We start from the raw sequence: 14,187 nt of genomic DNA, 5'->3' as shown, positions 1-14,187 counted from the left end.
AACGGAGGTCTGAAATCTCTGCCCCTTTACCGATCAGAGCGCGCGCTGACAAGGAGTTAACCCGCTATCTCCAAGAACAACCAATTGACTTGGAACCCCCCCCCCCCCCCCCCGACGGTTATGTTATGAACCGTCACATTTGACTCACGTCATAACCGTCATCACCAATTCTGAAACCGGCACACCCCTACATTCATTGATCTTGTTGAGCAGTTTTCCAGCAACAGTGCATTTAGGAATTTATGTAGTTTATACATTATAGCCGTTTAAGTTTATGTTTAATGTGTAAATATAGTAATTGATTACTACTATACAGTAAAAACTGTCATATTGTGAAAATATTATTACAATAAAATAAAAAATAAAAATCATTTTTTTCTATTTTAATATATCTTAAAATGCAGTTTATTCTTGTGTTGGCTAAGCTAAATTTTCTAATATGCTGATTTGGTGCTCCAAAAATATTTCTTATTATTATCATCATGTTGTTAACCGTTGTGCTGCTTAATGATTTTATGGAAACTGTGATAATTTTTTTTCAGGATTTTTTAAAGAATAGAAAGTTAAAAAGAACAGCATTTATTTGAAATGTACATATTTTGTAACTTTGTAAAAGTCTTTACTGTTGTACGTTTGATGACTTTAATATTTCCTTTTTGATGTGTAAAAAAAACAAAAAAGGATATCACAAATAATAAAAATAATAAAATTACTAAAATAAAATACATGTTTCTAGCAAATATACATATATATAAAACTTACTGTTGAGCCTTGCAATTTCATTTAATGCATTTTTGTTAGGTGGGAAATGTCTGTCCCAGATACTGCCTGAAATGGCCTGACAAAGGTAAAACTGTCAGTTACATTATCTAAAATAAAAAAGGCCTATTGTATTGATTTGATCCATCTCTGATGTAATATTAAAGCCTTTGGCACGAAGGCATCACAACAGTTAAAGTGCAACTAATATAGCATGGTTTCTGCAACACACACAGCTCCCTTTAAACCATTCCCAAAATGTACAGGGACAGAGGGTCAAAATGTGGCAGCGCAAGACTGAAGACAACCAACACCAGTCATGTGACTGAGTGGGGGAAAGGCGCCTCTCACAGCATTCACTTCAAACGGTCCATGTTTCCCTGAGTCTGCATTGATAAAGGGTTGGCTTCCATCAGCATTAGGCTGTGGCTTTGTGCTCAGACTACTCCACACCACCCCTTAAAACTTCAAGCCGCCCAAGGGACAATGATGTATAAATTAGCTGCCAGTTCAAAGTTTAATTTAATCCAGATTTCAGCTGAATTGGACCAGAATGGCTTAGAAAGTCGGTGGGATGCATTGTCCAGTCTCACGCCTGCCTCCCCACCTCCCCTTCTCCGACAGGAAGCTCTGGAAGAGTTCTTTAGTTTCAGCTCATTAACCTCTCAGTGGTTAGAGAACCCAGAGCATGCAATAGTCTGAAACAGAAAGGGAACAAAGGACTGGACACGACAATGCCACAATGTCTCCCTAAGAACATTAAGGAGATGAAGACCGCCTCTGTTTTCTAACACTCTCTGGACTCCTGCGGTGTTGCAATCATTGCACTAAAAAAATGAGTTTTTTTAAGTGCCAGCCAGTCATTTCACTAATAGTGCAGGAAATCAAAAATTGTGAACTTTTCCTTAAAGTTTGTGCTGACATGAACTGTTTTTCGGCCATCCGTTTGCATAGGCATCAAAAATGATGACCTGCCAGAGTTGTTCATCATTTGGCACTGCAAATGGGCTCTTATCTGCAAAGATAAAAGCTGGAGGCGATTTCGACGCTTCAATGACTGATCTGTTCCAATCCTCACTCTGTTGCAATTGAATTCCCATCCAACCCTTGCCTTAAGAGGATTTATCCTCAAGGGAGTCAGGAGGCCATGGCATTTGTGAAGAGGGGGAGGGGAACAGCCAGAAAAAAAGAAAAAAAAAACTGTTCACAAATCCCAAAATTGGTGACGAGAGAAAACAGAACAAGACCTTAAAAGCAAATGAAAGGTGAAAGGGTTGTCTCTTTGTTCTACTTCGATGGTTGTCAGATTGAAAGTTGAACAACAGGATATTAGATTGCAGGGTAAAGTGATGTTTTGGTGGCGCAGGCATCCATCAGCTCTATATGTGTGGTTTTGATGGAAAGAAAAGGTACAGCACATATTAATAAAGCGAACGAGTGAGGCAGGCCACAGGAGCAAGCAGCAGGTGGTGATTTCTGATCCCATTATGTGGGCTAATCCACAAACTAGAGCACACGGTCTTGTTACAACCTACAATTTCTGTTCTAGGAACAGCAACACCTTTACTTGAAGTGGCCTTGGTCTCATCTTCAGCAAAAACATCTTTTGTTTCTTTTCATCTATCAATTAACTAAGAGAAGCAATTAATTCTGGTATGATTTCTAAAGTGCAGGTCATTTTCTCAAATCATGCAGTAGACCATGCTTCTCTTTCACACACAGGTAAAGTTGCATTGGGGATTAGAGCTTTCAGGAGGAATCAGGGTTTTAATGGCAGATGCATGAGTTTAGTTGGATTGCTAGGGTTGACTGGGAAAATCAGGCTGCATGCTAAAGGACCAACAATGTTCAAGTTTTTTAGTAAACAAATAAAAAAAGCCGGTTATAATACTACAGTACTTAAACCATACAAGACCAGAAACATGCAATATCAAACAAAACATTAAAATCAATTCATTATAAAATTCTGCTCTATTTTGTTAAAATAAAAACCTTTAACACTAAAGTAAATTACTGTAAATGCTACAATTGAATTTAGACATCAACACACGTTACTTATACAACAATATAATGTATGAAACACTGATTTGAAATTTTGAGCAAATTATATTAAATATAAGTTAGCATTAGGATGATGGCAAAGGTAATCCACTCATGTACCGCTCATGCTCACCGGAAAAGTCTGTTCAAATAACCCACCGGTGGGAAATTAGTCCTGTTTGTAATGGCGTTACTGTGCTGTAACAGTGTAGTACAGCTGTACTGGACAACGCTGGTAAAATGACGCTTCCCTCTTGTGATGCTATGCTCTACTCACATGCTCTGATAATAATGACTTCATAGGACAATTCATTATTTGGATAATTTAAAAATAATAATAATTCAGTTAAACCTCATTTGGTTGCATAGCAATGAAAATAATAATATATTGATATTTAATCTGCCCAATTTAATTGTCTTTCTTACAATAAAAGTGTGATTATTTTATTGCCTTGGGAAATAGTTCACCCCCCCCCCCCCCCAAAAAAAAAAAAACCATTTTGTCATCATTTACTGACCCTCAAGCGGTTTTAAACCTGAATGAGTTTCTTTCTTCTGTTGAGCACAAAAGTCATTTTGAAGAATGTGGGTAACCAAACAGTCGCTGGTCCCCAGTGACTTCCATCGTATTTTTTTTCCTTCTAACTAAAACAGTGTGGACCAGCAACTGTTTAGTTATCCACGTTTCCTTTCACTTTAGACATAACCAGCTGTGTTTATAAGTAAACCTTGTGTTTGACAGTATTGGTGCAATCGAATGTGAAATAACTCACTCCAGTAATCAGGTGCTGTTTGACAGGCTTTTTAGTGCGCGCACGCTTTAAGTGTGAGCTCTCAGAGAAAAAGCATGTCAGAAAAGCATGTTAATAAAAAGTTTAACTGGCAAGGCTGAAGGCAAATGCAAATAATGTACTTTCGTGATTGCGAATAAGTGAGCGTAACTCTACTGCTAAGTTAACATTTGATGTGAAAGTAAGTCACATTGTACAGTTAATTGAGACGGAAGCATCAGAACTGCAACTGATAGAATATGTGCTGTAGTGTTACTATGATAATTCTTCAAAAGCAAATTGTGGAGACATTTTGATCGTCCACGAACAAAAATCGTGATGACAGACACACCACTAGTCTTTGGTCTGTATGTCATACAGAAAATGAACTGTTGCTTTTCTACATATCTTACTGACACCAGAAACAGTCTTGAAGAGGATTCTCAAAGCATACGGCCAATTTAAAATGTATATTTCATTATATGTTAATAATTCAGCTTTGGCAAACAGAAATAGGTCCTGTACCAGAGCTTGTCTGAGCTTTGAATCTTTCATGATGAAGAGCACAGATAAGCAATAGGTGGAGAAGATGGGTTTTACCCAACAGACCTCGGACGCTGCAGAGTTTATCAGGACGTGAGACTGTTGACAAACTGCACCACAAAAAGCACATTTCATAATCTCTGCCAAACCTCACATGTTGTTGTGCCCTGCTCGTTTTACTCTTTGCTGTAATTCAAAAGGAATGTGTGTGGTTTGAACAAGTCGCCTCTTTCCAGTCCCAGATGTATTGAAAACCCCTTCCACCATATGATTAATCAAGAGCCAGTCTGATCTAATGTTTGCTGATAAGACCCATTTGGTTGTTGTATGGAAACACTGAGACACTTTAAAGGGGCAACTGATTGCTGGTGCTAGATGTTTGTCAGGCTAAGCGTTAACAGAAAGAACCATGTCGAATTAGCACTGGTCTAGTGGCGACGCAAGCCACACCATAGAGCAACCAATGCATGACGCTTCAGTCTGCTTCGGTCTATTAGTGTATACACAAGAGTCAACACTTAATTATGCCTTGTAATACAAGCTAGGCTCCGATCCACTCAGTTTTTCCATAAAAGAGGCCATGATTACACAGAAATATGTTTGTGATCTCAGCATTGAATGTGTCTGATTTGTAAAGTCAGTGCAGGGTGAAAAAAGAAAACAAAACGAATATTGGATAGGGGAACTTGACGAATTTGACACAAAGCAAGAACAGATGCAGAATACAACAGAAGAAAGCTCAGTGCCAGAGAGCAATGTTTAATGTCCTACAGGGCCTATACGCAATAACAAAGGACACATGCAAGTTATACTGAATGTGATGGATGGGTCAATAACCAATGATAAAAGTCCACAATGAAGAAAATGAGAAAAACACATGTTTAAAACACGTTATTTATTATTTATTAGTAATTTATTGTAATTTATTTATTTTTCCATTGAAAAAAATATTTTTACAAGTAAAATAAATAATTTATTCAAAATGATCATTTAGTTTTTGAAAAGAAACATCTCATTACGTTACAACCTGATCTTTTTTTGTTGTCATAAAACGTCAAATTATCTGCTATTTTAAGAGTTGGATCACCCAGAGTTGGTGTCGTGGCAATTTTCTATTTCAATAAAAGTATGAGACAAAAGTCTTTTGACAATTTATTTTCTTGCAAGAAATGGTCAACAGTCATACAGAACTGGCCTGAATGCTGAACGCTAACCTGAAGTTTAATGCGTGAACGGTCTCAGTTTCCACAGCTTTACAATGTACGAAATCTGACTTTTGATTCTCAACGGTCTGCTCAAAGCAGAGCATGTCAATATCATTTGTGCGAACAATGACATAGCACTCCTTTGGACAGGCTCTTCTGAGTTCACCCTTTTCACACTGAAACAGTGTGACAGAATCCTACTGGATGAGAACTGAGATCAGACTGCAGTTTACAGCACACAAATGGGTGTTAACAGAGTGCATTAGGCCAGATTAACGGCGGCGTGTGGGGCTGTCAAATTAATACATCTGAGCACATCAAAACTCCCCAAGGGTCAGTATGCTTTCTGAACCACAATGAATAAAGATCAACAAAATTTCCTCTTGGGCCACTCGTCTCCCTGCCGCAGTCGCTTTCTAAGCCAAGTAACGACTCGTAGACTGATTAGGTGGACAGTTTAAATAAATTGGATATGGTGGCTGCCACCAGTATCAGTGGGTGCAATCAATGTTTTAGAACAGCTGGAAGGCACCAGATTTCAGTGTTCAGAAACCACCAGAGAAAAGTCAAGATATTTAATCTCTTCAACATCACCTCAAAAATCTCCCAAGATTCATCAGTTGCTGCATTTCCACCTAAATTACCCGGAACAATTGTACCAGAACCTTTTTTTCCACTGGAACTTTTTGCCCCCCAGAACTGTTGCTTTCTGTTTTTCCACTGCAGGGTAATGTGTTTTAAGCAAGGGTACATGCACTGAAACAATCGAGACCAAACAAGGGTAAAATATGCCTACTCGGCTTTCAAAGTGCAGCTTTTAAAAGGTACAGTTTCTAAAGAGTTCCCATAACAACCACTTGTCATATTGTCAGTGGCATGTGGAAAATAAAGAAACATTTGAACACACAGAGAAAATAACAACATCAACGGTAAATTACTAAAGATTCAATGAAAAATGACTTGTGTTTATTTGCACATAGCCTATATACAGTATGCATTAGGGCTGTGCAAAAAATCTAATGCGATTTTCATGCGCATCTCATCAGTAAAGATGCTCCTGTAATTAGAAGTATATCTCCAGCACGTGCGTTCAGTTCAGGGTTGCCAGGTTTTCACAACAAATCCTGCCCAGTTGCTTTTGGTCCAAAACTAGCCCAATCGCATTTCCAAGAGGTTCCCTGATAAAAATTGCTTCCTGGGGTTAAATTTTTGGCAGGGTTGCCTTGGTAAAATTTGCATTTTATATACTTCTAATTACAGAAGCACCTTTATTGATGAGATGCACATGCAAATCGCATTCGATTTTTTGCACAGCCCAAGTATAAGCAGAAGCATCGGTCACACTTTATTTTAAGATCCAATTCTAGCAATTAACAAACCTATGCCTTCTGCCTCAAACTCTTAATTTGTTGCTTATTAATAGTTAGTAAGTTAGTTGTTAAGTTTAAGTATGGGTAGGATTAGGGATGCAGAATATGTGCTTTATAAGTAGTTATACACAATCAAATTTTTGTAGCAAGAAATAAACACACACTCCAAACAAAACCACTCACAATTAACAGTTAGACAGACAGACGGAAAGAAAGAAAACATTCACAATCAGAGCTGACCAGAAATAACTCACTTTTTCAGAATCAGATGAATTGCAAACTTGCACAACATCAAAACGCACACTGCATCACACAGATGGTGTCTCAAAGATGACTTCTACACTCATCAGCTCGCACAGTTAGACATCTCCAGACTTAACTTTCCAAAAGCTTTTTCCATTATAAACAACACTTTCTAACACTAATAAGGCTTACGAAACACAGGATCTCACACGTTCCCTTCAGGCTCAGTCACTTGACTGTTCCAAGCCGTCTTTTTACATTGTACTTTTGGGTCTCAACCATGGCAAATAGTATAATGAGTATTTTTATATGCATTTACTTGACCGTAAATACAGTAAACCCGTAATGTTTTAAAATATAAAAATAATTTAAAATAATAATTTCCTATTCTAATATATTTTAAACTAATTTATTAATTTGAGATCCTGCTGATATCAAATGAATTAATTTTCAGCAATCTTCACTCTAGTCTTTAATGTCACATGATCCTTCAGAAATCACTGCAATGTGCTGATTTGGTGCTGATTTGGTTTCTTGTTGTTATCAATGTTGAAAATAGTTGTGTTGCCTAACATTTTTGTTGAAACCATGGTATCTTTGTTTTTTCAGTGTTCTGAAGATGAGAACCTTTATAAAACAGCATTTACTTGAAACAAATCTTTTGTGACAAACCTCCTTAATGTTATTTTGATCAATTTATTGCATCTATGCTTGATATATAGTATTGTAGAATTAACATTTAACTCAGACTACTTTTTCAAGCAAATTCAGTGTGGTTGACAGGTGTGCACCAATGTTCAGAAAACCACTTTCACACCATCCGAACTCTGACGTCAAACAAACTCTGGCCTGCCCCAAAAGCTATAGTGTGAAAGCAGTTAAAGAACCCCCTTCCATTCCAACCGCTGTTCTTAAACCACAACCCGCCAAAGGAACTTTCCATTTGCTAAGCTAATAAAGAGCAAGAATAGTCAAACCGGGAGCAAAAGGAGAGCATTTTAAATGGTGAAGCATGCTGAGGATCTTTTTTTCCCACAAGCCCGTGAGTTCATATTAGGGAGGGCTTTAGGTCATGGCTTTGCACCCTTGAGGCACCTTACTGTCTACAGTAACCGGGCCAAAGCAGTGCTTTGGCTGCAGCACTTTCAGTACTCGCTCTGTCTGTAGAGAGCGTGTCGGTCTGCCACTGCTCCCACCACTTCCGAGCTCGACTCAGCTTGCGTTGTTTGTCAATTCCCACTGGTATGCATGACTTTATCCCTATGAAAGAACTGCTTCCAACTCTCAAGGGGAAAAAAGCCTGAACAGAGGCGCTTTGAAGCGAACGCACATACGTGTTGCAGATGTTTGTGGAGCTGACATAAACAAGCACAAGACATGTGCCATCGGAGCATAGCAAGGCAGGTCTTCTTTTTTCCCCTCACCTACTCTGCAGCTTCATTCTTTCCATCTGCTGGGAAAGAAGATAAAGAATAATGCCACTGTTCTTTGGAGTAACCACAGACAGGGTAATAATAATGATGAGTTTAGCTGCAGGGAGAGAAGTCGGCTAGGTTGAGGTTGCATGGCTGATGGCAAAACAAGAGCACCCTGGGATTCCTTTACAGGCCCAGCGGCCCAGTGCCTGCTGAGACCATTAAGGATTATGCAATGTGGAACAGTTAGTCAATCAAGAAGAGCCCCCCCAGAGAAGAGAGGTAGGATGCAAGATTTTCTCCCACATGTCCACTTTAATTGCACACTGGAGAAGAAAAAAAATGCTTCAATTACAGTACTGTTCAAAAATGTTGAGAGCATTTTATATGTTCATGCTCACCAAGGCAGGATTTATTTGATCAATAATACAGTAATATTGTGAAATAGTGTTATAATTTAAAATAACCATTTTCTATTGTAATATATTTGAAAAGTGAATTTATTCCTGTGATGGAATACTGAATCTTTTCTAAATATGAAATTCCAACTTTATTCATTCAGCAAGGCGTAAAAAAAAAATAAAGATAACAGCCATCTAGAAATCTAATTTCTTCGTGGATTAAAGGTGCTGACAACCTCCTCGCTGATTTGTGGATGTGTTTTCATTAACACTAGGGGCCCTATCTTGCACCCAGCGCAATTGACTTTGTACACCGACGCATGTATCATTCCTATTTTGCACCCGCGCAAAGCGCGCTTTTCCCTCCACAGAAGCACGTCGCTAAACTAGTGAATGAACTTGCGCTCCCTGGGCGGTTCAGCGCAAAACAGGAGGCGTGTTCCGGCGCAAACGATCCCTGGTGCTATTTTGCTGTTCCATTACACAATTGCGCCACTGACCAGAAAAAACCTAGTCTAAAGTCAGTGGCGCGTTGCGCGTTGTTCATTATGCTATTTTAAGGGCGCATGCTTGGCCATAATGTATAGCGTGCACAACGCGCATACACTTTGCTCATGTAATCTACACAGATGCAACAGTTATTTTTGCAAATCATAAATTGTTACACTAAAAAAATATTAACACATGAGATGACGGAAATCATTGTGGTGTGACACGAAGATGTGAAAAAAAATAGGCATAAAACTAGCTCACAAATTATTCAGGCTAATTATTCTCCCATCCCCATACAACACAACTTCTCTGTCTTTCACTGCTCTTACAAGAACATCAGTCTCCTCGGCTATGAACCGCTCCTGGCGTGCGCCTGGTAAATACGTCATAATAATAGCAATCCATAATGGAACTTGCGCACCTGCTTTTAAAGGGAATGTTGGATGACGCTCTGATTGGTTTATTTCACGTTACGCCCAAACCACACCTATGAATAATGAAGCTACTTCAGACCAACCCATTTTAGATTTGCGCCGGGCGCAAGAGCCATTTATCCCGCCGGGAAAATAGCAACAGCGCCGAGACCCGCCCACAAACTTACTTGCGCTTCGCGCTTTGACACTTGCGTTTCAGATCGTTAAAATAGGGCCCAAAGTCATCACTGGCAATCAAAACCTGGAAACTGTAGCTTGCATCTGCTAAATGCTGAAACATTTTACACCATTACTATTTCATAACCCAATATTCCACCTTAAACCATTAATATATTTACAGGACAACGTAAATGGGAAGCACTTCTGGGACCTTATCTCACAAACTCAATAGATTTTTCAGTACGCAGGATTATTGTGTATGTGGGACCATCCACCTTGCTAATCAGGAATAGAAAACAGCCTCAGGTGAGAGAATGGCAGAAGGGTGAAAATGTGATCAGCGTTTTTGCATTAAGTTAATCATATAAGCATTTGGACAGAATGTAAAAAAAAAATTAAATACATTCTCTTAGATAATAAAGGTTCTTTACTGACATCTTGATTCCACGAAGAACCATTAAAATCCATGGAAATGTTCAATTCCATTTTCAAGTTCATTATAGGGGGAAAAAAGGTTCTTTAGGTTTTTAAAATGGTTCTTTTAAGAACTGTTCACTGAGAGGTTCTTTTGGGGAACCAAAAATGATTCTTCTATTTATTTATAAAAGTATAGAGACAAAAACAATAAGAGAGGCTAAAAATAGTGCTGGCAAACATTTAGCTAGTTACCAAATGTAGATTTTAAAAAAGCATGTCACATCTCGTCAAAAAAAAAGATGGGTGTTTTGTGAAGTGTTTTGAAAAACTAGCCTTAATTAAGGAGTTTTTAATTAAAAACTATTTATGTGGCTTATGCATCATTTTATTTCTGACCCTAATTTCTTTCTAAACTCTAAAAAAACTGTTGCATGAAAACAAGCTATTTCTGTCACAGGCAACGACTGCAGTGACCTTGCATAACATCTCCATATCGAAGGCACTGTTCACACTTCCCACCAAAACATCACGAAAATTACAGGGTCGAACATCTGGCTGCAGACAACACACCGAACTGGTATGATACAGCTCCACAGCAAACCATTTCAGAGAAAGCAGAGGTCAAGAGAGGCACAAAAAGAGACTAAATAAAAACATTCTCAGGTCATATCCGCAGACAAGCCATTTCTTTTTGTTTCAAAGGGAAGAGGAAGGTCTTGCTCACTGGCAAACACATGGACCATCCTGGAGGTTAAGCCAGATAAGTTTAATTGCTATGTGTACATGACGCTGGTATAGAAAATCTATATGCTATGCTGGGTCTCATTGAAATTGACGCTGCCTTCATGCCTCTAGGCCAAAATGAGTGAGTGAGGTCCTAATCAATGGGAGGAGACAGTGCAAACCAGCATGCCAGTCAACCATGGTAATTACAAAGCACAGGTGCTAATACCTTGGCATTTCATTAAAAAAAAAAAAAAAATACTAGCAACTGGATTATTAGGCAGGCATGAAGAAATGCAAGCAAATCCCTGCGTAAGGTTAACAAATTACACTTGGAACGCTCCAGATCATAAATTTTCCATCTCTGTCTTCAATTGCAAGGAGTAACAGTGGCTTTTAAGAGAAAGCATATGCAAAATAATCAACCACTGCATGCATTCACACACCAGCAAACTGAGCCAAGTATGACCAAAAGAGAGTTAGTGTCTGAATTACAGCTCCTGCATGTTAAGCTGCTCTAAGAGGCACCTGGTCACTTTAAGCAGGGGATTTATTGAGAAGTTGCCCACATTTTGACTTTAAACATAAGTGTTACAGACAGAATGGGTGCTATTGGTCTGAAAGCATAGGTTTGTGGTCCAGTCTTGAAGTTCAGCTCACTAACAGTTGTCAAGAAGGTAGTGCACATTTACAAATGCTGCTGGTAGTTCCCACTGCAGTCACATTTATGTAGCCTTCACCTAAATTAAACAAAATGGTTCATCAAACCAAAACCAGCAATTGTTTCTGCATTGCTCACTTCATTTGTACCTGTCCAGAAATGTCACCACAACCAAGTTAGTGGTTTTATGGCCAAATTTATAGTAGTTTTATAAGAGTCTGTGACTCTGAAGAGGTTGAGACTACACTATTTCTTTCTCTGCCATAAAACTCACAGTACAAGAGTGACACACTTAGAAAAACGATCAAGCGTCATTCCACATTTTACAAAAGTGCCAGGAACACATCAAACGCGAGTATTTCTGTCATTCATCTGCTTTGCACAACACATCTGAGATGAAAAACTCTAGACAATACAATATATTTGTGCAGTATTCCTAACGTTTATTCATGCCTTGCTTAATGGTTTCTTCAATATATTCTAGTTATCAATATTAAAAAACACACACACCATGTTACATACACTTATAGTGTATGTAAAACAACAATGCCAAGCTGAATTGAAAGACACTGCCGTGATTAACGATTAATTAATACATTACATATGACGTGATACATATCTAAAACATGAATTATCATTGACACATTGCAAAATATGAACAAGTGCAGTAATACAGCGTTTGCCTTGTTACTTTATAACGTGGCCGAATGGGCTGCTTGAGTTTAGGCTCAACTACCCCCCAGCAAACATCATATTATTCTCGTTTAAAACTCACCCTTTCCCCGGAAAGAAAGGCTGTCAAGCCGAGGGTTAATATCATCCAAACGTTCCTCATTATTCCTTAGTCTTCGCTTGTGAAAACGGGAAATATCGTCCGCGTGTCTGTTTCCACTTTTGGGAGAAACTCTTCCCTCTCTCTCGCTCGCGCTCCAATCACGCTCTCTCAGAGGACTCAACTCAAATCCCACCGGATACGAGTTATTTTTTTTGTCTGCTTATTCCTCCGCGCACCTTTTAACTCTAAAATAGGTAGTTTTCGGTATGTTTCGTCGAGGTTTGCGAGTTGAGTTCACGGTTGCACGCGTTTACAGCTGCACTCGTCTCGCAAACGTGAATTTAACGTGAGGTCTCTCGGCCATATGTCTGAAGTGGAACTCTGCTGTCGAGCCACCCGCAGGACTGAGGAAAATACGGGTCAAACAGAGGGAGAGCTTGAGCAATGATTGACAGATAGCGCGACCATATGGGCGCTTGGCCAGAGAGAGAGAGAGAGAGAGACCGCGAAAGAGAGGAGACGACACTTCAATTTTGGTTTGCAAAATTTTTTTTTTTTCGTGTCATGTCAGATTTAAGTACTAAACCATAGTACTTAAACCAGTTATAACCGATTTAAACGGAATTAATTGTTCCGAGCTGTTCTCGGAGCTGAGTCGACAACTCCTTGAACCGTGAATCTGTGCCAAATTCTTAAAGGATTTTATGTTAAAGGCTTTTTAAAGTGTACGTTCAACATAAATGAACCTGCTAGAACTCACTAAATGAATAGTAAATGCAATGTCTCCCCCTAATGGACAAATTCGTAGCACGTGGTTGCAAACATTATCATGGAGAATAAAAATTAAAAATTACATTTATGCATTTTACAGACGCTTTTATCCCAAGCCACTTACAGTGCATTAATAATAAATAATCCTGTTTTTCATTTCGTTATCTTCTCTGAGTGGTCATGGTTTAAATTCACTGACCACTAAGAAACAATATTAAGCCTGCTTTTTTGTTTCAGTAATATGCATTTGAAAGGAATTAAGAAGCAGGAAATTGCTTTGGAATAATTGGACTCTTGTTTCCTGATCTTGAGAACTGCCAAATTTAACCAATTGACCTCCCTGGCTGCACACAAACACATGCATGATTGCACCCCTCCCTCATCTTACTTTACAGTCCAAGATTATTAACAGTGACATCCTAGATTACCCCGCCAGTTAAGGTGATGGTAAAGCCTCATCTGCAAGAACCCTGAGGGCCCCCTTGTGCCCTTAATATACAGCCAAGTATGGGGGTGATGACCCATACTCAGAATTTGTGCCCTGCATTTAACCCATCCAAAGTACACACACACAGCAGCGAACACATTACTGTTACACATACATTATATCAACAGATATCCAATAATTATAATGATACTATAAAAATTAATAAGCCATTTGTCTAATATTTGATACAAAAGTAATGTAATACATTTTATTTACCCACATTTGCATACTTAGCTTTCTTAGTTTATTCCATGTTTTCTTTTTTTCGTCTTGAATCATTTCCATGAGGACTGAACTGAATAACAACATCGAAAGTGCCACCTAGTGACATGTATTGTTATTTTCCAAAATTAAATATGATTGTAGCCGGTAACCATCATGCAAAACACAGGGGACAATAACCAGGGCAATAAATAATAGTTGAAAGAAATTTGCATGTTGTAAAACACACAAAAACCAAAAGGTAGTTTTGTTGTCCTCTTCCTCGTCCTCAGTCTCCTCTTCACTCTGGCCTCCCTGAGG

The 14,187-nt window shown here is 38.7% G+C and overlaps 2 protein-coding genes across 2 annotated transcripts in view; one reads left to right on the top strand and one right to left on the bottom strand.

Annotated features, from left to right (window-relative positions):
- LOC127935396 (syndecan-2-like) overlaps positions 1–12,835 on the bottom strand; it is a 32,682-nt gene extending 19,847 nt beyond the window's left edge. The window contains exon 1 of the mRNA XM_052533223.1: positions 12,408–12,835. Within this exon, the coding sequence (XP_052389183.1) occupies positions 12,408–12,467 (60 nt within the window). The 5' untranslated portion in view covers positions 12,468–12,835. The remainder of the gene's footprint in view (positions 1–12,407) is intronic.
- Positions 12,836–14,021: 1,186 nt separating this feature from the next.
- LOC127934972 (actin-binding Rho-activating protein-like) overlaps positions 14,022–14,187 on the top strand; it is a 2,556-nt gene continuing 2,390 nt past the window's right edge. The window contains 1 exon segment of the mRNA XM_052532563.1: positions 14,022–14,034. Within this exon segment, the coding sequence (XP_052388523.1) occupies positions 14,022–14,034 (13 nt within the window).

The sequence above is a fragment of the Carassius gibelio genome, chromosome A19 (genome assembly GCF_023724105.1).
Source record: "Carassius gibelio isolate Cgi1373 ecotype wild population from Czech Republic chromosome A19, carGib1.2-hapl.c, whole genome shotgun sequence".
Classification (NCBI taxonomy): Eukaryota; Metazoa; Chordata; class Actinopteri; order Cypriniformes; family Cyprinidae; genus Carassius; species Carassius gibelio.
The sequence above is the reverse complement of the archived record's forward strand: the minus strand, read 5'-3'. Positions and strand labels throughout refer to the sequence as shown.